We start from the raw sequence: 21,953 nt of genomic DNA, 5'->3' as shown, positions 1-21,953 counted from the left end.
TAAGCTGTTTATATATTTTGGAGATTAATCCTTTATTGATTGATTCATTTGCAAATATTTTCTCCTATTCTGAGGGTTGTCTTTTCATCTTGTTTGTAGTTTCCTTTGCTTTCAAAAGCTGTTAAGTTTCATTAGGTCCCACTTGTTTATTTTTGTTTTTATTTCCATTACTCTAGGAGGTGGATCAAAGATCTTGCTGTGATTTATGTCAAAGAGTGTTCTTCCTATGTTTTCCTCTAAGAGTTTTATAGTGTCTGGTCTTACATTTAGGTCTCTAATCCATTTTTACTTTATTTTTGTGTATGGTGTTGGGGAGTGTTCTAATTTCATTCTTTTACATGTAGCTGTCCAGCTTTCCCAGCACCACTTATTGAAGAGACTGTCTTTTCTCCATTGTATATCCTTGCCTCCTTTGTCATAGATTAGTTGACCATATGTGTGTGGGTTTATCTCTGGGCTTTCTCTCCTGTTCCATTGATCTATATTTCTGTTTTTGTGCCAGTACCATATTGTCTTGATTACTGTAGCTTTGAAGTATAGTCTGAAGTCAGGGAGTCTGATTCCTCCAGCTCCGTTTTTTTCCCTCAACACTGCTTTGGCTACTGGGGGTCTTTTGAGTCTCCATACAAATTTTAAGATTTTTTTGCTCTAGTTCTGTAAAAAATGCCACTGGTAATTTGATAGGGATTGCATTGAATCTGTAGATTGCTTTGGGTAGTATAGTCATTTTCACAATATTGTTTCTTCCAATCCAAGAACATGGTATATCTCTCCATCTGTATCATCATTGATTTCTTTAATCAGTGTCTTATAGTTTTCTGAGTACAGGTCTTTTACCTCTTTAGGTAGGTTTATTCCTAGGTATTTTATTCTTTTTGTTGCAAAGGTGAATGGGATTGTTTCCTTAATTTCTCTTTCTGATCTTTCATTGTTAGTGTATAGGAATGCAAGAGATTTCTGTGCATTAATTTTATATCCTGCAACTTTACCAAATTCATTGATTAGCTCTAGTAGCTTTCTGGTGGCATCCTTAGGATTCTCTATGTATAGTATCATGTCATCTGCAAAGAGTGACAGTTTTACTTCTTCTTTTCCAATTTGTATTCTTTTTATTTCTTTTTCTCCTATGATTGCTGTGGCTAGGACTTCCAAAACTATGTTGAATAATAGTGGCGAGAGTGGACATCCTTGTCTTGTTCTTGATCTTAGAGGAAATGCTTTCAGTTTTTCACCATTCAGAATGATGTTTGCTGTGGCTTTGTTGTATAGGGCCTTTATTATGTTGAGGTAGGTTCCCTCTATGGCCACTTTCTGGAGAGTTTTTATCATAAATGGGTGTTGAATTTTGTCAAAAGCTTTTTCTGCATCTATTGAGATGATCATATGGTTTTTATTCTTCAGTTTTTTAATATGGTGTATCACATTGATTGATTTGCATGTATTAAAGAATCCTTGCATCCCTGGGATAAATCCCACTTGATCATGGTGTATGATCCTTTTAATGTGTTGTTGGATTCTGTTTGATAGTATTTTTTTGAGGATTTTTGCATCTATATTCTGTAATTTTTGTTTTTTGTAGTATCTTTGTCTGGTTTTGGTATCAGGGTGATGGTGGCCTCATAGAATGAGTTTGGGAGCGTTCCTTCCTCTGCAAATTTTTGGAAGAGTTTGAGAAGGATGTGTGTTAGCTCTTTGCTAAATGTTTGATAGAATTTACCTGTGAAGCCATCTGGTCCTGGACTTTTATTTGTTGGAAGATTTTTAATCACCGTTTCAATTTCATTACTTGTGATTGGTCTGTTCATATTTTCTATTTCTTCCTGGTTCAGTCTTGGAAGGTTATACCTTTCTAAGAATTTGTCCATTTCTTCCAGGTTGTCCATTTTATTGGCATAGAGTTGCTTGTAGAGGTCTCTTATGATACTTTGTATTTCTGTTCTAACTTCTCCTTTTTCATTTCTAATTTTATTGATTTGAGTCCTCTCCCTCTTTTTCTTGATGAGTCTGGATAAAGGTTTATCAATTTTGTTTATCTTCTCAAAGAACCAACTTTTAGTTTTATTGATCTTTGCTATTGTTTTCTTTGTTTCTATTTCATTTATTTCCACTCTGATCTTTATGATTTCTTTGCTTCTGCTAACTTTGGGTTTTGTTTGTTCTCCTTTCTGTAGTTCCTTTAGGTGTAAGGTTAGATTGCTTATTTGAGATTTTTTCTTGTTTCTTGAGGTAGGCTTGTATAGCTATAAACTTCCCTCTTAGAACTGTTTTTGCTGCATCCTATAGGTTTTGGATCATCATGTTTTCGTTGTCATTTGTCTCTAGGTATTTTTTTATTTCTTCTTTGAATGCTTCAGTGATCTCTTGGTTATTTAGTAATGCATTGTTTAGCCTCCATGTGTTTGTGCTTTTTATGTTTTTTTCCCTGTAATTGATTTCTAATCTCATAGCATTGTGGTCGGAAAAGAGGCTTGATGTGATTTCAGTTTTCTTAAATTTACCAAGACATGATTTGTGACCCAAGATGTGATTTATCCTGGAGAATGTTCCATGTGCACTTGAGAAGAAAGTGTAATCTGCTGTTTTTGGATGGAATGTCCTGTAAATATCAATTAAATCTATCTGGTCTATTGTGTCACTTAAAGCTTGTATTTTCTTATTAATTTTCTGCCTGGATGATCTGTCCACTGGTGTAAGTGAGGTGTTAAAGTCCCCCACTATTATTGTGTTACTGTCGATGTCCTCTTTTATAGCTGTTAGCAGTTGCCTTATGTATTGAGGTGCTCTTATGTTGGGTGCATATATATTTACCATTGTTATAACTTCTTCTTGGATTGATCCCTTGATCATTATGTAGTGTCCTTCCTTGTCTCTTGTAACATTCTTTATTTTAAAGTCTATTTTATCTGATATGAGTATTGCTACTCCAGCTTTCTTTTGATTTTCATTTGCATGGAATATCTCTTTCCATCCCCTCACTTTCAGTCTGTATGTGTCCCTAGATCTGAAGTGGGTCTCTTGTAGACAGCATATATATTGGTCTTTTTTTTGTAACCATTCAGCGAGCCTGTGTCTTTTGGTTGGAGCATTTAACCCATTCACGTTTAAGGTTATTATCGTTATGTATGTTCCTATTACCATTTTCTTAATTGTTATGGGTTTGTTTTTGTAGGTCCTTTTCTTCTCTTGTGTTTCCCACTTAGAGAAGTTCCTTTAGCATTTGTTGTAGAGCTGGTTTGGTGGTGCTGAATTCTCTTAGCTTTTGCTTGTCTGTAAAGCTTTTGATTTCTCCGTCAAATCTGAATGAGATCCTTTCTGGGTAGAGTAATCTTGGTTGTAGCTTCTCCCCTTTCATCACTTAAAGTATATCGTACCACTCCTTTCTAGCTTGTAGAGTTTCTGTTGAGAAAACAGCTGTTAACCTTATGGAAGTTCCCTTGTATGTTATTTGTCATTTTCCCCTTGTTGCTTTCAATAATTTTTCTTTGTCTTTAATTTTTGTCAGTTTGAGTACTATGTGTCTCAGCATTTTTCTCCTTGAGTTTATCCTGCCTGGGACTCTCTGCACTTCCTGGATTTGGGAGGCTATTTCCTTTCCCATGTTAGAGAATTTTCGACTATAATCTCTTCAAATGTTTTCTCAGGTCCTTTCTCTCTCTCTTCTCCTTTTTGGACCCCTATAATGTGAATGTTGTTGTGTTTAATGTTTTCCCAGAGGTCTCTTAGGCCATCTTCATTTCTCATCATTCTTTTTCCTTTATTCTTTTCTGTGGCAGTGAATTCCACCATTCTGTCTTCCAGGTCACTTATCCGTTCTTCTGCCTCAGTTATTCTACTATTGATTCCTTCTAATGTATTTTTTATTTCAGTTATTGTATTGTTCATCTCTGTTTGTTTGTTCTTTAATTCTTCTAGGTCTTTGTTAAACATGTCTTGCATCTTCTAGATCTTTGCCTCCATTCTTTTTCCGAGGTCCTGGATCATCTTCTGATTATCATTATTCTGAATTCTTTTTCTGGAAGGTTGCCTATCTCCCCTTCATTTAGTTGTTTTTCTGGGGTTTTAACTTGTTCCTTCATCTGGTACATAGTCCTCTGCCTTTTCATTTTGTCTATCTTTCTGTGAATGTGGTTTTCCTTCCACAGGCTGCAGAATTGTAGTTCTTCTTGCTTCTGCTGTCTGCTCTCTCACTTTCTTCCTTTCTAATGTGAGCCCTGAACTATATAAAATTTCCTCTAATCACTGCTTTATCTTCACACCACAAATTCTGACACATGATTTAAATTTTTTTTCATCCAGCTCAAAATATTTTCTAATTTCCTTTGTGATTTCTTCTTTGACCCATGGTTATTTAGAAGTATGTTCTTCAGTTTGAACAGGTTTTCTAGATATGCCTCTGTTACTGATTTCTAATTTAATTCCATGACCATCCAAGGACATACTTTGTGTGATTTGAATCCTTTTAAATTTATTACATGTGAAGTAAGGCTGGGGACCCATAGGGGCTCATTGGTGGGGGAGGTATGATCTTTATCGTGAGCCACCAGAGGGTTTTAAGCAGACAGGGAATTTGATTTGAATTGGGTTTGTTTGGTCTGGTGTGCATCAGGTGTGAAAGAGGGGAAATGGGATGGGGGAACTGGGGTTTGAGGTTTCTCTGAGTTGTCCAAGGAGAGTGGGGAGTTGTCTAAAGCATCTGGATCTCCAGGGAAGGGTGTAACTTTGTGACAGTGCTACAGATATCAGAGCACGGAGAGATACAGGTGAGGGCGGGGAGCCGGGTGTTCGGGAAAGAGACCTGGACTGGGAATCAGGCAGGGCTAGGCGGTGTGACTCTGAGCATGTCACTTCACCTCTCTGGGCTTTAGTTTCCTTACCTTTAAAATAGGTGATCAGCCTCAATGATCCCCTCGTTTTAACAGCCTGGGCTGCTGCTTGTATAGGGAGGGTCTGCATGAATTAGGAAAAGGTGACCCCTCAAGATAGACACACAGAGGGGTGGCCCTGAAGCATAAGGCCTAAAATTAAGGCCTAATATCCTGTGCTGCCTTGACATCTGGTGAAACCGGGAGCGTCTCTGTGGTTTATCTGCAGGTCCCCTTCCCCACTCTGCTCCTGTGGGTAAGGTCCCCCAGCCAACAACAATTCTCATGGGGGTTGGGGGGGGCCAGCACAGTTCCTGTCATCCCTGAGAGGTGGGGGTCGGCTCCCTGCCAACCTGTGGAATGATTCAAGCAAGCCAATCACACGGTCCTGTGGAACCAGGGGTCCCCCTGCCACCTTCTCGATACCACGAAGCCCACCTCCCACAGCCTTTGGTGGTTCTCTCTTCTCCTGAGTGCAACCCATGTGAGCCTGCGTGGAACACAGTGTCGACCTCCCTTGGCTGTGAGTTTACGTGATTAGTAAACTGCTGTCCGTCTTACCTGTGCAGTGTTAGGTTGGGCCTTCCCTAAAGCCACATAACCACAGGGCAGGAGGCCTCCCTCACCAATGGGGGTAAACAGGAAGTGATTAAAACAGCCCCTTGCTTGGAATGAATCCAGCCTCTGTTAGGGGAAGTGGCTGAGTTGGTGCAGCCTGGGCTGGGTTTCAGCTCCATGTGCCTCGTCTGCTGGTGCCCGGGGGGCAAGGCACACCTGGTTGCCTGTTCCTGGCAGCTCTGGTAGCAGCTTCTACTTGTTGGAATCTGGTCTGTGCTAAGATCTGCTTACCTTGTCACCCACCCTGGGAGGTAGATTCCATGAGTCCCATTGTACTGATGAAGACTCTGTGAGTGGCAGAGGAAAGACTGGAGCTCAGGTCTGTCTGGACCCTGCCCTACGATCCACTCTGGAAGCTGGAAGGTGAGAAACCTGCAGCACCATGTTCTGAGAAGTGAGAAGAAGTGGGTGGCTGAGTGAAGGTGTGAAGACGAATCCTGGCAGGGAAGGGAGAGAACCACTGTGTTAACCAAGTGGACCTGGGGGCAGCCAGGCTGGGCGTGTCTGTCTGCCAGGGGCGTCCTGCAATGCTGAGGTGGGTGGAGTCTGGAGGGGCAGGGGGAGCAGAAGTGAGTGGTGATGTGGCCTTCAGCCTCAGCACACAGCTGTGCTGCCAGCTCAGACACACCAAACCCTCAAGGCTGCCCAAATTGCTTCCACCCTCTGATCACAGAAGAGGCAATTCCCACCAGAGGGATCTTTGGCCCAAGGGGCTCCCGCAGGCAGAATTTCTAGAACCAGGTGGTTTCTGTAATGACCACCTCTCCTGGCTGCCCCTGACTGCTGCTGTCCTCCTAGAATAATGAAAAGGGAAAGCAGTTGTGTGCCGTGATGGCTACAGCTCTGAGGCTTGGAGGGCAGAAACGGGGGTCAAGTCTTATGGGAATGTAAGCTCTATGAGATGAGGGTTTTATTTACGGCTGTTACCCAAAGCATGGGACAGTCCCTGACATGTAGTAGATACACAACAAAAATGAATTAAGTGAAAGAGTAAATTAAGTCTTAGCTTTCCTGTCTCTTAGCTGGGTGTCTTTAGGCAACTTACATAACCTCTCTGTGTCTCCATTTCCTTGACAGTGAAATTGGACAGAACAGCACCTTGTGGGCTTGTTGCATGGGTCAAATCAGATGCTGTATTAAAACAATAAGGGCTCACTAAGCCCCCACTGTTATCATTACTATGATCACGATCTTGGCTCTTGTTTAGCAAGGAGGGCTGCCTACGAACCCTCTCGCCCGAGACACAGCAGCCACACTTACGGAGCACGTGCTGTGGGCCAGGCACTGTCCTTCGCGCTCTCATATAATTACTCACTTAAACCCAAATACAACTCTTTGAGCTACACTGTTTTTTTTCAACACCTGTTTTACCAATGAGGAAGAGGAAACTTAGAGGTGATTCTGGCTATAAAAGAAAGTCGAGGAGCATTCCTTCATTCCTGTTCTCTCAAAGAACATACATGAGAATAGCATGGCTTTTTTCCTGGAGGGCCCGAGGGAAGACACCTGATAATCTGTCTGGGCCTGGGCTCCTTTGCAGGAAGCCTTAAGGAGAACTGTTGAGGATCTCTTTTTCTTCTTGTGTCAGTTTGATGACAGAGGGAAGATGCTTGCCTGCGCAGGCAGGGATTCAATCTTGGGCAGTCTGGCTGCAGAGCCGGGCTCTTGACCAGTACATTTTCCTATCTAAGGTACAATCACCTTCTACCCGTGAGGCCTCAAATAAGTCACTTCATCTCTCCGAGCCTCTTGTAAACAGGGAGAGCAGTAGTATCTTCCTAGCAGGGTTGTTGTAAAGATTAAACGGTTTCAGAAACATGCTGCCCTGAGCATGGTGTCGGGAATGCTCTGGGCACTGAACAAGCTCGAGCTGCGGGCGTCGTCATGATGACCAGCCCGGCCCTGTTCCTGACCTCTCTGCCCAGGACGTCTCCTGACCCTTGGGCTCTCCTGTCTCCGGGCTGTGGTGGACCTGCCACCATATCTGCAGCCCCACGCAGCTGCATCACTCCCAGGGTGGCCATGGGTCACTCACTGTCTCTCCAGGGCCTGGATGGTGTCAGGGAGTGGAAGTCCCCAGGTCTCCAGGAGGAAGAGGACAAAGAGGTGGGAAATGATGGGGATGACACCGTAGGAGGGGGACCCCCGCTGACCTGCTGAATGCAGGAAGACTTCTGCTGTCATCCTGTGGGTAGAGAGGAGGGCTGGGACCCTGTCACAACTGCCACTTCAGAGGGGCCACTTGGCTGGGCCAGGGGAGGGAAAGCTGGGCTGCTGGAGTCGCCCTCCTCAAGGGCTCTTCCAACCCCACCTCCTCCATTGAGCCCACCTAGATTTTCCCATCCAAAGGGTCTCTGCCTCCTGGGAACATCCAGAGTCCTTCACGGGAACTCTCTAGGGCCCACCCTATTCTCCCTGGTCTCAGGTAATTTGGAGGCTTGTCTCCGCTAGGCCACGGAGCTCCCAGTCAACAAAATCAATAAATGTGTGTCAAAAAAAAAAAGAAAGAGTGGACAAGTGAGTGAGTGAGCACCGTGGGTGAGGCTGGGCCAGGCCTCTGGGGGCTGGGGTCCAGCCCTGCTCCTCAACTAAATCCTTGGCCACCCTAAGCCTCAGTCTACCCAACTGTCCAATGCAGGGGTGGCCTAACTCTAGACCACTGGGTTCCGAGGAGGTAACCTGGGGCTCTCTTGGGGCAGGGAGGGGACAGTGGGAGGCAAGCAGAGTCCCCACTACCCCGGGTAGCTCTTGGTCTCCTCACCAGGGCTCTTATAAGATTTCACCTGAGCAGAGAGCTGTGTGGCTCGAAGCGGTTTCCAGTCCAGAGGCCTCCCGAGGGCTCTCCGTGGGGCTGCCTCCGAGCCTGGACTCCTGGGGAGAGGCTGTTTGCGGAGGCCCTGGCTGAGCAGGTGCCTTAGGGGGAAGGACTCCAGGGCGTCTGCTCGGTTCCATATCGGCGCTGGGTCCCCCTCTCCCTCTGCTGTGTGTCCCTGGGTGCCCAGCCCCTCTCTCTACCCCCGCCATGGGCCCTCGCAGGGGGGTCCCTTTCTCGCCCGCCCCAGGCCTGGCGGCCCCTCCTGGGCCCAGCCGGCAGCCCAGCCTACCGCAGTGAAGTTGGGAAGAGTTCCGGCTTGTAGACCATGATGCAGGTTAAGCTGATGCCAAAACATCCCTTTCCCAGCACAGCCAAGATCACATGCAGGGTCTGCAGATCCAGGCAGAGGGAGGGTGAGGGTGGGGTCTGCTCGGGAGGGTCCCCAGGAGCCTGGAGCAGAGTGACTGGGTTCTCCCACAAGGCTGCTTTGGACTGAAAGCAGGTCCCGGGCAGTGTGACCCGGTGCCAGGCTGCCCGGGGCCAGGTGGTGATGCAGTGCAGGATGACATCCTGGTGGGTGGGCTGGGGGTGGGGTGCAGGGCAAGAACCCAGCCAGGTCTGGGGTGGGTGAGCCTGGGGGCAGCTGCGGGTGGCACTCGAGGGGTGACAGTGCCAGGGCTCCTTGGGCCCTGAGGGTGCTTCTTCCCTCAAAGGAGAGGGTCATGCCAGGCCCAGGCCCACAGCAGGGGCCCTGGGGTGCCCAGCTACCCAGAAGCCTTCCCACCACGCCTTCCCACCACCCCTCAGTCTGCCTGTGGGGCCCGTGCTTCCACAGGGAGCCTTAGCTGGGAAGCCAGGGTGCAGGTCGCAAGCCAGTGGTGGGCCTGGGCCTCACTTCCCTTCCCGCACGTGGTTGGGAAGAGTCATAAACTCTCAAGTGCTCGTCTTTGGAGTTTTTCTCAGAGCGCTGCATCTCACTCAGAGTTTGGGCTCCCGACTGGTTCTCCATCCTCACCCCGCCCCTCCCAGCAGCTGGTCCTCTCTTGCCTCCCTCCTGGCTTTGCTGTCACCACGGGACACCTGTCCCTGCCCCTCCCCCAGTCACCCACCTTGAGCAATAAAATGAGACACGGAGAGGGTTTCTGGGGCCTCACAGCCTCAGTCAGAAAGGAGAGTGAGACCAGGGCCCATCCCAGCTTCCCCAGTGCTCTGCCTCTTGCTGCTTCTTTTTTTTTTTTAATACAGATTTTTTTGTGTCATTAATGCACCCACATTTTATAGTATCTGCAGTATGAGGTTTTTAATTTCTTAAATATAAATTTATTTATTTATTTATTTATTGGCTGTGTTGGGTCTTCGTTGCTGCGCACGGGCTTTCTCTAGTTGCGGCATGCAGGCTTCTCATTGCGATGGCTTCTCTTGTTGCAGAGCACGGGCTCTAGGCGCATGGGCTTCAGTAGTTGTGGCGCGCGGCTTAGTTGCTCCGCGGCATGTGAGATCTTCCTGGACGAGGGCTCGAACCCGTGTCCCCTGCATTGGTGGGCGGATTCTTAACCACTGAGCCACCAGGGAAGCCCCCTTTTGCTTCTTTTTTTGTTGGTCATGTGGGAATCTTAGCTCCCCAACCAGGGATCAAACCTGGGTCCCTGGCAGTGGAAGTGCAGAGTCCTAACCACTGGCCCACCAGGGAAGTCTCCCCTCTTGCTTAGTTAACAAGAAGAAATACACTCGGCCTGGTGCCTCTCCTGCCTCACTTGGAGCCCCTCTCAGCCTCCCAGACCCTTCTTCCCCCTGCAGACTTGGCCTCTGGCTTGAAGTCTGGTCCAGGCCTGGCTTTGTCACTTGCTAATGAGGGATCTTGGGCACCTGGCTTCGTCTCTCTGAGCCTCAGTTTCCCCAGGAAAATGGGTGGGGGGCTGGTTGGGCTGTGGCAATAATGGCCTTGGGCAGAGCCGGGGCGCAGTGGCCCCTGCCCATCCTCGGGGCCGGGGGAGGGGAAAAGGCTGGTGGTGGCACGGTGCAGTGGACAGGCCAGCAGGCGCCCGGGCCGGCAGCCCCTCAGCCTTCCCTCCCGCTGCCCTGGCTGCACCTTGTGGGACCAGCATTTTGGCCAGGATGGCGAGGCCAGCCACAGCCAGGGAGCCGGGCAGGGTTGTGTGGCGGCCAAAGAACCTGAGTTGGAGCGTGGTGGTGATCTGGCCCCGGAAGTCCGTGGCTCCAAAGAGGACCTGGAGGAAGAAGACGCTGCTCCCCAGGTTCTGCAGGAGGAGGACTAGCCCATAGTAGGAGAGGGTGAGGGACAAGCTGTGGGGCGAATCAGAAGTCAGGTCCCTGCACCATTATCTACGCCGGGGCTGCACCGGGAGGGCACCACCAGCCCCGAGCCCCGGGCAGCCTGGTGAGGGCAGGATGCACCTCCGCGGGGTCAGGTTGTCCCAGGAAAGGGTGGGGAGGGCGGTGGCCCCATCCATTCCACGTGTGGGCCTTGGGTGTCGGCCATGGTGGGCTGGACGTTGCCTCTTAGGCTCCCTCTCCGCCAACCAGCAGGAAAACATGACCCTGTCTGGGCAGATGGGGCAGTGGGTCACGCTGACCTGCCCCTTCGCCAGGCTCTAGCGCCCTCTGGCTTTGTTTCCTGTTCCCAGTCGTGGCCGGGAACCATGATCTGGATCCCACTCTACTAGCCATGGACCTGGGCAAGTCTCTGCCTGGCCCTCTCTGGACGCGTTTCTTTGTCTTGAAACATGGGATTGATAATAGAATGGGGTCTCAGTGGAGGATGCTGGCCTTCCCCCTTCAGTGCCCTGGGAGTTCTGCCCCCGAGCTGGGGAGAGCATCCCATGGCTGGTCTACACGGTCCAGAGAGATGACTCAGAAGGGTCACCCCAGCTCCCAGGTCCCCAGGCTGGGGCCTGGCTGTGACGGCATCACCACGACTTCTCCCCTGCCCCTGCTGCTTCCTGCCCTCCCTGGCCCCTCTCTGCTTCCATGAGAGGTGATCCCTAGAGCCCCTCTGTGAACTGCCTGCTCGTGGACCTCCATCTCAAAGTCGGCTTCCCAGGGGACCCCCTGACACAGGCTCCTGAGTAGCTGAACTTACAGTAGCTGAATTTCTACACCTTGGAGATTGAATCTGGCTCCACAAGTGGCCATGGTGGGAAATTATCCTCCACGACTTTTCCAGTCTGTCCCCATCCCTGCTTCTCGCAGCCCTCCCCTTCAGCAGCACCTGACTGCCGTCCTCAGGAGACATCTGGCGCCACCAGGCCAACAACGGTAGAGAAAAGCTGCGATTCCTGCAGAAACGCAGAGCTTCCTGAAGTTTGTGAAAGTGACTTGACAAGGGCCAGGCTGGAGCTGAAAGCGGCTGACCCGTAGGTATCTAGAGCCTTAGCCGGTAACAACTGGGTTAACAGAAATAAGAAAACCCACGAGGGTGGCCGCTTCACAGCCTGTGATTTGAATAACAAGAGTGCAGAGTGGCCCCTGGGAGAATTGAGGAAGCCTTGATGGTTTTTGAAAAGAATGGCGCTGGACATTCAGTGGCCCTGGGCACTCCTAATTTATCAGGGGAAAAAAAAAAAAAAAAACTTAAGCAAAAAAATAAAAGAGAGAGAGAGAGGAGCATTCTCTGTCTGAGGTGTAGCACGTATTTGCCGTTATAACCCATATGTGCTTATATACGGCATAAAATAGATGTTTTCCTAATTCTGAGTTTTATTTCAAGATCAAGGCCCAATCAAACCTGACCCTCACTTTTCCATCCACTCTTCTGGAAGTCACTTAAACTGAATTTGTCTTAAGGAGCCTTTTCCTGGTCCCAGGTACCCCTGGGAGGTGGGGCCTCCTGGGGCAGGACGGGGAGTCCACGCTCAATGTGGGGCTGGAGGGTCAGAGAGCAGGACGACGAGGTAGCTCAGCCTGGGTTCAAACGCCTGCTCTGTCATCTTGGGCAAGTTTCTTGCCTCTCCCAGCCTCTCTTTCCCCATCTGTAAAGTGGGGTATAAATGAACTTATCTGCCACCCTCTAGGAGTCCAGCTGTCAGGGTGAGTCCCAGTGATCCTTTCCAGCTGTTGCTGGTCCCTTGGCTCTGAGGACCTGGCTCTGCCTCTGCCCTGGGCTTCAGCCTGACCCTGGCACCCTGCCCAGGACCACAGCCCAGCCCTGCCGTCTAGCTGACTTCCTGCACAAGCTGGCCTCCCGATCACATCTGTACGTACTCTGTCTCCCCCACCTGCTAGGCTGCCTGTTCTGGCCAGAAATGTACCCCATGAGGCCTGCAGGGGCTGTTTCCCCACTGGACACCCCGCCCTCCTTAGCCCCGGGAGGGATGCTCAGGATGGCATACCTCGCTACCAACAGTCTGCAGCTTCTCCAGAGGAGCGCGATTATACGGAACAGGTCCAGCCCTGACCGGCGGGACTTCGCGGAGGCTACGTCCTCCTCCATGCTGGACATCAGTACCTCCAGGGATGACGGGGGCAGTGAACGTTGGGGCCATGGCCCTGCCCCACCACCATGCCGGAAATGGTGTCCGGATGGGCAGAGTGGTAGGGAGAGCCTGGCCTTGGCCTCTGGAGACTGGAGAGCCCTGGGGGAGCGGATGGCCTGAGGGCAGAAAGGGTTCTCTCTGGCCCCTAGCTGAGCTATCTTCTGCAGACCCAGTCGCCCTACTCAGAACCAAGGAGCAGGTCTTGTGTCCCAGCTCTAGTCTCTGAGCTGCAGGCTGCAGGAAGGTTTTGACAGTTACCCCGCAAAGCCCTACCATCCCTCTTCACTCCTCTTGGCTGGCATCAGTGCACGCCCCCTCCAGCCATTGGATCCTCCCAAGTACCCATCCGGTCTCTGCCTACACCCCGGGCCTGGCCTGCCCTGTGCTCCGCTCAGTCCCGGTCAGCTCTAGCTCACCTCCTCTTGGAAGCTTTCCCTGATCCTTCTGCCCCCAGGGAGCTCTGTGTCCTCTAGCCTCTGTCTGCACATCCTCCCACACCTACTTCCTTGAAATAGGTACCTTCAGATAAGCACATCCTGTTTCCCCAAATATGCTGAGAAGCCCCGTGAGGTAAATGAGCAGTACATGTGGATTAAGGTGATGAATAATAGAGATGGTGATGTGGGTGTGCTATTGTTGATAATGGTTGTATTGTTGTTATTGGTGGTGTTGATGGTGGCTGTGGTGGAGTTGGGGATGGTGGTGATGAGGACGGCAATGATGGTGGTGAAGGTGATGGTGATAGTAATAGTGGTGGTGTTGGTGATGCTTTGCAGAGATGTTGATGGTGATGTTAATGATGGTGTTGGTAGTGATGGTGATAATAAAGGTGAAGTCAATTGTATGGTGTGCCGGTGGAGGTGATGGTGGTGGTGATGGTGGTAATAGTGATGGGGGGTCTATGCAGAGTTGTAATGCTGTTGATGATGGTGTTGGTATTAGTGGTATTATTATGATTGGTGGTGGTAATGATGGTAGTGGTGTTTGTGTAGAAATGATGACAGTGGTGGTGATTGTGGGTGTAGTGGACATGGTAATGGTGGTGATAATGGTGATGGTGATGGTGATGGAGGTGATGATGGTGATGATTATGGTTGTGGTGATAATGGTGGTGATGATGGTGATGATAATGGTGGTGGTGATGGTGGTGATGGAGGTGGTGATGGTGGTGGTGGTGATGGAGGTGATGATGGTGGTGGTGATGGTGGTGGTGGTGATGGTGGTGGTGGTGATGGAGGTGATGGTGGTGGTGGTGGTGATGGAGGTGGTGATGGTGGTGGTGATGGTGGTGGTGGTGATGGAGGTGGTGATGGTGGTGGTGATGGTAGTGGTGGTGATGGTGGTGATGATGGTGGTGGGGTTGATGGTGATGATTATGGTGATAATGGTGTTGACGATTATGGTAATGGTGATGATAGAGATGGCAAAAGCGACAACAGTGACAGTGACGTCGATGGTGGTGTTTTGATGGTGTGGGTGTGTTGATGGAGGTGGTGCTGGAGCAGATTGGGGTGATGCTGGTGATAATGATAAGACATTCGTGGATGTCCTTCCCTGGGTCATGTCCCACACTGTATCACAAATAGCATCTCACCTCTACAGTCAGTGTCCTTTTGGCTTCCTTGTGGCCATGTATCTTGGCCCCCTTTTTGAGTTCCTGAAGCGCTCGATCTGTTTTGCCCACCGTAATCAGCCATCGGGCGGATCCCGGCAGCCACCGGTTAAAGAAGTGGGTGCTTGGCTGGGTCTTTGTTTTCTTCGTGTAGATTGGGCACTGCCCCCAGGTCATGTGGGGAGGGGTTGGTGGGCAGCAGACCTGCCAGCTGCAACAGGAGTGGGGAGAAGGCAGCCGCTTCTTCCTCTGCACCACTAATGCCAGGCTGGGGAGTCCCTGATGGTCTCAGAATAAAGATGAGTCCCAATGCCTGGCCGCCCTCTTCACCAGCCCCCACTCCCTGGCACCCCATCTGGCTTCCCTGCTGCCAGGAACCTGCCCGCCCAAGCCTCACATTCAGCCAGCGCACAGGCTGCCTGGACATGGGGGTGATTCTGGGGTCATTTCTATGGTAGAAAGCTTGCATCATGCTGCATTTAAAAAACACACACACATTTAAAACATCCCCAACCAGAATCAAGTGGTTTTATGAAAGTAGTAGGCTTCTTCCCAGCCTCAGGGGCAGATGGGCAGGGAGAAGCATCTCCTTTTGAAAGGGTCAGGGTTTTCCCAGCCCGCAGGAGCTCAGCCCTGTTTGCAGGGAAGCTAAGAAAAACTTCTGGAGGCAGTTTGACGAGGCGTTTACAAGAGTCAGCCTGCCTGGATTCAAATCTTGCCTCTGGCACGCAGCAAGTCACTGGCCCTCTCTGGGCCTCAGCCCCTCATCTGGAAGTGGCAGTGATAACATCATCTTGCTCATTAGAAGGAGTGTGGATATACATCTGGTGTTACCAACAGCACCTGGAGCCACCCAATCAGTGTGACTAGGGCGGCTTCATCAGTGTAACTATGGGATGGTCTTCCTCCTTTCTTCCTGGTCCTGTTGAAACCATAAACCTCCATGTAGTCGGTGACTTTTGATCTATGATCTCTTTTATTTGCTGATGGGTCCCCACTGCCTAAAGCCAAGTCTGGCACAGAGCAGGAGTGCAATAAATATCTGAGAATGAATGAATGAGTGCTCAGTCTTCTCTACACCCCACAGCAGACCTGCTCAGCTCTGGCCCCCGGGCACAAGAGAACTTATGAGGACAGGAATTTGTGTTTATTTCCCTGTATCTCTTCTTCTAGTCCCCACCCAAGCAGGTATTTCCAGACCTCAGGGATTTTCACAGCACTGAAAATAATAATGATAATATCTTTCCATATCCAATGCCTGACTTGGAGGTCCGCAGGCTGGGCAAGTGATGTGAGGGAGTGAAGCTGGTGGGTGTGGGGGGGCTGGTTGTCAATGTGAGGGAAGAACGGAGCCCCCAGCCTCAGGCCCGGAGGTCAGTGGGCTGGAGGGAACCACGGACCCCTGGCTGAAATGCCCACCCCGGAACTCTGAGCCCCCAGGATGTCTCTCCCCAGTGGGGTCTGCTCACATCATTCTCTTCCATGGTCACGGCACCTTGGGAGCCGTGGCCAGCCAGAGTGGTAGGGCCCCTCTCACCCCGGGTCCCCCTCCCGTTCAGTGATGTTCTCCCCAAGGGAAAAGGCCCCAGCTGCACTGACCAGGATATCAGGAAGATGACCAAGAAGGGCACCAACAAGACCAGCTAGAGGGCTCGCCGGTCCCACAGGGCAAAGGCCAGGCTGCCCATGGCCGTCTGGCCGATGCTGTAGGTGCATCTCAGGATCGTCACGGTGACGGCCCTCGTGCAGGTCGTGGTCCACTCCACCACTGAAAGGCGGTGCAGATGAGCAGGTGAGGGCCACGTGCAGTGGCCTTGAGCCCCCGCCTCCCCTCCCCGACAGGGCTGGGGCAGGTGATCAAGGGATCCACTGAGCGTTGTCGAGGTCAGGATGATGCCAGACAATCCCAAAGTGCTCAAAAATCGTAGACAAGGAGATTGGAGGCAACGATGGGGCTGATGCTGGCCACGTCACCTGCAGGCAGCGCCAGCTCAGAACAGGCTTCCGCCCAAACTATTTCGGGAGACAAGCACAGTGGGGGCCTGGAGAGGGGCCCTGAGGACTTGGCATAGAGGCAGGGACTGGCCGCCGGAGGGCCGAAGGAGGCTGGGGCACCTGCCGGAGCACCTGCCACTGCAGGCAGCACCTCCTTCTCGGATCTCCTAGGACCACGTACAGAGTGCATTTGTTATAAAAATGGCAGCCGCCTTGCTCTCTGGGCCACAGTTTCTCCATCTGTAAAATGCAGGGATTCACGAGGACACGCTGAACAAGGGAGGAGCCTGGCAGGAGGCTAAGCGCACATGGCCTTGGGTGACCCAGGCGGCTCCCCCATGCCTGTGACCGGAGGGCCCTCAGCCCCAGCGAGGTCAGCTTAGCCCGAGCCACTGCCTGCATTTAGCTGAAGTATTTGTCAGTCAGACTGGAGAGATGTGGGCGAACCTTGGCCTTGCCTGTCTGAGCAGCGCCCAGAAGCAGGGACACGCGCCCCAGATCCGGGGTGAGGTCTGGAGGCTGACACCTGGCGCTGACCCCAGGCTCACCAGGTGACCCTCAGACTGATTGCGATTTGGCTCCAGGTGTGGGTGGCCCCTGGGGACGGCTAAGTGGAGGCATGGCGGCCAGTCCTCTGAAAGTGCAAACTGGACCACCTCCTGCCTCGCTGTTCAGACTCCCCGCTACGCTCAGGATAACATAAGGCCCACAAAGAACGACCACAGTGCTGGCCCGGCCCAAGCTCTGCATGTGATGAACTCAATCATCACAACCCCGTGGGTAGGTGGCAGGGTCCCCACTCACAGGAGGAAGCCTAGAGAAGCAACAAACCTGCCTTCTAAGAAGCTGGGACACATTAGCCCCAGAGCCTGCACTGCCCAGAGTCCGGAAGCCATTCATGCATCCAGCGTATTATGATTGTGTGCTATATGCTGGGCACTGAGGATACAGCCCCAAGGCCCCTGCCTCCTTGGAGCTACGTTCTCCTGGGGACACACACAGTAAACGAGCTCACGAAAGCTGGGCACCGGCAGAGAGAGCCGGGAGCTGTGATGGGGTGCGTGGGCAGGACAGTGGGACCTTTGTGCCTGAAGCCGGAAAGGCCTCTGAGGAGTGGCCTGGAGCTGAGGCCTGCGTGCTGGGCACGAAGCAGCCGTGGGCAGAAACCCCTAGGCGAGGCTCGGCCCCCGGCTTCAGTGGGTTCTGTGGGCTGGACGGGAGCAGCGGTGCCCCAGGAGGGGCCGGCGTGGCTCAGGGGGAGAAGCCAAGTGCTGAGCAGGGGTGTTGGGGTGCGTGGGGACTGTCCTTGGTGTGGGAGCCCAGAGGACCTCAGGCTGGGCAGCGACCAGATCCACATATAAGCCTTTGCAAAGTCACTCTGAGCTCTGCAGCAGAACGGAAGGCCCAGGAGAGGCAGGAGACCCCAGAGGAGGCCGTAGCAGGGCCAGAGAGCGCGGTGGCTTGGGCGGGGGACAGGGGGCGTGGGGCGTTGGGCTGGGGCTGTGCCCTGGAGGATGAGCGTGGGCGGTGAGGGAGGGAGCACAGGGCTGGCTCCCCGCGGGGCTGTTTTCCAGGATGGAGTCTGGTGCGGAGGGGGCTGCGCTGGGGGTGGAGAGTCAGCGGCTCAGCATTGACCGCTGTAAGTGTGAGGTGCGTCCAAGTCTGCAGTTGGGTTTACAAGCTGAGGGGGTGCAACGTGGGCGTTTTCAGCACTGGACAGCGGCGCCCCACGCCGGAGGGGACCGCGGACGGAGAGCAGGTCCCAGACAGCGTTCTGATGCTCCACCTCAGGAGGGGTGTGCTGGGGGGCAGTGGAGGGGGGATGATGGGGGAGGAGAGGAGTATTTCTATTTCATTACATTTCATGTACTTGGAGTTAAAAGAAAGAGGGGTCTGTCTGTGCCCAGAAGACCATCAGCTCCCTGAGGGCAGGGGCTGTGCAGTGCTCGGCACACAGTAGGTGCTCAATAAAGTTCGGTGCAATAGCTGAAGATGAGAGCCAGTGTTCAGGGCAATTTCTCAGCTCAACCTGGCGTTGAGGTTCAGACATTGGGTTCTTGGCTCCCTGGGAACCTGGGACGCAGACCCCAGACCAGGGGAGGCCCTCTCTTAGGAAACACGAACGCTCACTGGACATTTCTTTACCTCTGTCCCCACAATGCTCACTCTGTTGAAGGAGCTGGGAAGGGGAGAGATACTCACTGGTGGGAGAGGAGGCCCCAGGTGCTCCACCCGCCATGGCCCCCCGCCAGGTAGATGGACCGGCCTAGGGGCTTCAGGCCCTGGTGGTCACACACCAGGTCCTGCTGGAAGAGAAGGGGGGTGCATCAGCCTGGCTCAGGGGGTATGGAATAGCAGGGCCAGGGTGGCAGAGGAAGGTCCAGGACCCCCAGAGGGGATCCGGCCACGCTGCATGGGTTCCCCAGATTCCTAAGGCCAGGCGACCCAGGTGGAAGGGGGGGTGCGGGCAGCAGGGCTCAGCCTCCCACTGGCAGCCCACAGCGTGGCGCATGTGACACGGCTCTGGGTCTGATGGCGTGACGGCCGCTCCGAGTGGACAGTGGTGGGTGGCAGTTAAACCACAGGCTCGAATTCTGAGTCAGCTGATGACCGACAGGCTGGTGCCCCTGGGGGCGTTCCTGCACCTGGCAGAGCCCGTCTCCTCCAGAAATGGGGCTGTACGGATGCTTCTCTTACAGGGCATGAAGTTGAGCACTGATGGCTAAGCACGTGTCACCGTGATTTTCCTGCTGCCTGACGTGGACCAGACAGACATCGCCTGAACATTGGCCCCATCACCTCTCCCCCCAGGTCAGCCCTTCCCTTCACCGAGGCCTGGCCGCTCCGCCCACGGTGCCCACGGCTCCCTCTCCATCTCCGCCTCTCTTGCCTTCACTGAGGCCTGGCTGCTCCGCCCACGGTTCCCTCTTCATCTCCGCCTCTCTTCCCTTCACCGAGGCCTGGACGCTCCGCCCACGGCTCCCTCTCCGTCTCTGCCTCTCCTGCCTGAACCGCTGCAGGAGGAACCCCCACCCCACAGGACATTCTTCACCCTGCAAAGTCACCTCTTGAAAATGCAGATCAGATCACAGCACCTCCTAGTCCCAAAGCCTCCAATGACTTTCCTTTGCACTTAAACAAAATCCAGGCCCCTTCCCCACACGCCCCGGCCATCGCCGGACCCCTCACCCTCTGTGCCAGGTTCTGCTCTTTCAACACCCAGACAAGCTCCTACTTGGACCTCTGTCCCAACTAAGCTTCCTCCCGAACTTCCTGTGACTGATTCCTTCCCTGTCTTTTAAAAAATTATTTATTTATTTATTTATTGGCTGTGTTGGGTCTTCGTTGCTGTGCACGGAACTTCTCTAGTTGCGGCGAGCGGGGGCTACTTTTCGTTGCGGTGCGTGGGCTTCGCATTGCGGTGGCTTCTCTTCTTGCGGAGCACGGGCTCTAGGCGCTCGGGCTTCAGTAGTTCTGGTGCGTGGGCTCAGTAGTTGTGGCTCACAGGCTTACTTGCTCCGAGGCATGTGGGATCTTCCTGGACCAGGGCTGGAACCCGGGTCCCTTGCATTGGCAGGCGGATTCTTAACCCCTGTGCCACTAAGTAAGTCCCTGATTCCTTCTCTTATAATCCAAGTCTCATCTTAAATGTCACCTCTTCGGGGAGCCCGTCCCTGCCTGCCTCTCCCTCCCCTACTAGCAGAAGCTGCTTTCTCCTTTGTGCTCACCTATGACGCAGGGGCCTTGAGACTCAAGGCAGGACAGAAAGTGATGGAGAAGTTCTGGTGCCTGGCTGCCCGGGTTGAATCAGATTCGAGTGTGCTTTAGCTGTGTGTCCTGGGGCAAATCACTTAACCTCTCTGGGCTTCGGTTTTGTCACTTATTAAACGGGGTCAATAATAAAACCCACCTCAAGAGGTTGTTGTGAAATTGTGATGACAGGGAAAGCATCAGAACGGTGGCTGCCACTTAAAGGGCACGAGGTATGGACTTGTTCTGCTGTTATTACTGGTTTAAATGCTGACTAATTCTGAATTCTCCAGCAGAATGTAAGCTCCTAGAAACCTCCCTGTCCATCCTGCAACCTTAGCCTTAGATCAGAGTCCAGGCCATCCCAAGTGATCAGTACTTACGTGTTGAGGGAGTGGCATATCATTCAACAGTGGTGATGCAGTCTATCTAATCTTCCCAGTCATTGGGAGGCTGGCAAGGAAGGAAGTGGTGGAGTTGGCTGGGGCGGGTCGGGGGGAGGCCCTCACCTCGGTCACGATGGTGGAGGTAAACGTGCTGCGGTCGTAGACCCAGCCGTCCATGCGTGGCTCCATGGCAGCCTCGCTCCAGTTGGTGGCCGTGGCGTTGGGGGTCCAGGAGCTGCCACTGTGGTTGGCAGAAGCGCAGACACTGGTGGGGCTCCTGGTTGGGGCTCAGTGGGATGGAGACGGCCAGGAGGGCCTCGGGGGTGAGGTTTCCGGGGGCCTCAGAGCCATTGTCCAGCATGTGGGCACAGCAGCAGTGGCCTAGGACAGCAGCTGAAAAGTTCTCCACAACTAATTGGATGGGCACCCAGACAGACGGGAGGAAGAAGGTGAGGACCTGCAGGGCCTGGAAGAAGCCCGCACCCCCAGCCTGCTCCAGGAGCTCAGTGAACACCATGGACAGAGATGCCGGCACCTAGAGCAGGTCTCCTGGGGGTCAGGGAGCTGGTGAGTAACCAGCCTGCTGCCCAGAACCACTAGCAAGCGCAGGATCTCCAGACCTCCTGCTTCCGCTCACCACTCGGCCCCGTGGGGGTGGGGCAGCTGTCCGGCAGCTAGTCAAGTGTGTCCCAAGATGCCCAATATACTCTGAAGAAACCCCTCCCCGCGCAGCTTCTAGGAATGACCGCTCAGATGCTCCACGGCTCTGGAGAGGAGATAGGACTCACTGGGGCATCTGGGGCACCCTGTTCTCCAACACCAAGAGTAAAAGGTCAAGAAACTTAAAAAAAAAAAAGAGACTATGTCGTGATGTTACTGAATTACAGCTGTGGAAGAAACATCAACCGGGCCATGGCCTCGTTGCCACGGTTAAAGTTAAATCCCAGCAAGGAATCCTGGGGGAGAAAGGCAGGCTCAGCTACTCAGAAAGGCCTCAGCAGCTCCCCACGGGCCGCCTGATAGCATCCTTCAGTCTGAACTTTCAGAACCCTCTACATGCCCTCCTTCTAATCAGGAAACTGTTGGCCGAACTTTCACCCATCCTGGACCAATCAGTTCATTTTGCTAAAGCACAGAAGCCTCTCGAGCGGGGCTCCGCCACCCTGAGGCTGCAGGGAGGCCGGGGGAGGTGGGCGTGGGCGCGCGGAGCTGGCAGGAGGGCCCAGGCCTGGGCTCTGTCCCTCCTTACCGTGTGCCTCCTACCAGGCAGCATGGGGAGACCAGCTCACAGACGCACTATTTCAGGAAATTTCCATTTCAAGGTTCCAAGTTGCCTTTATTAGATTGTAAGCTCCCCCAGGTTGGAAACCAAGGCTACAATTTCCTGGCATCCCTTAGAAGGCCCTCGTGGGCCCTGGAGCT

The 21,953-nt window shown here is 52.5% G+C and overlaps 1 protein-coding gene across 1 annotated transcript; it reads right to left on the bottom strand.

The window, feature by feature from the left end:
* Positions 1-7,511: 7,511 nt before the first annotated feature.
* Positions 7,512-21,048, bottom strand: SLC22A11 (solute carrier family 22 member 11). The gene is given in 11 exon segments (XM_060019720.1): positions 7,512-7,665; positions 8,585-8,695; positions 10,387-10,599; positions 12,645-12,760; positions 14,383-14,611; positions 16,057-16,168; positions 16,271-16,329; positions 16,331-16,413; positions 18,594-18,701; positions 20,655-20,756; positions 20,758-21,048. Coding segments are annotated over 11 exon segments (1,578 nt in total).
* Positions 21,049-21,953: the final 905 nt, after the last annotated feature.

This window comes from Delphinus delphis, chromosome 8 (genome assembly GCF_949987515.2).
Source record: "Delphinus delphis chromosome 8, mDelDel1.2, whole genome shotgun sequence".
NCBI classification, from domain to species: domain Eukaryota; kingdom Metazoa; phylum Chordata; class Mammalia; order Artiodactyla; family Delphinidae; genus Delphinus; species Delphinus delphis.
Note: the sequence above shows the minus strand (reverse complement) of the source record. Positions and strands in the feature narration are given on the sequence as shown.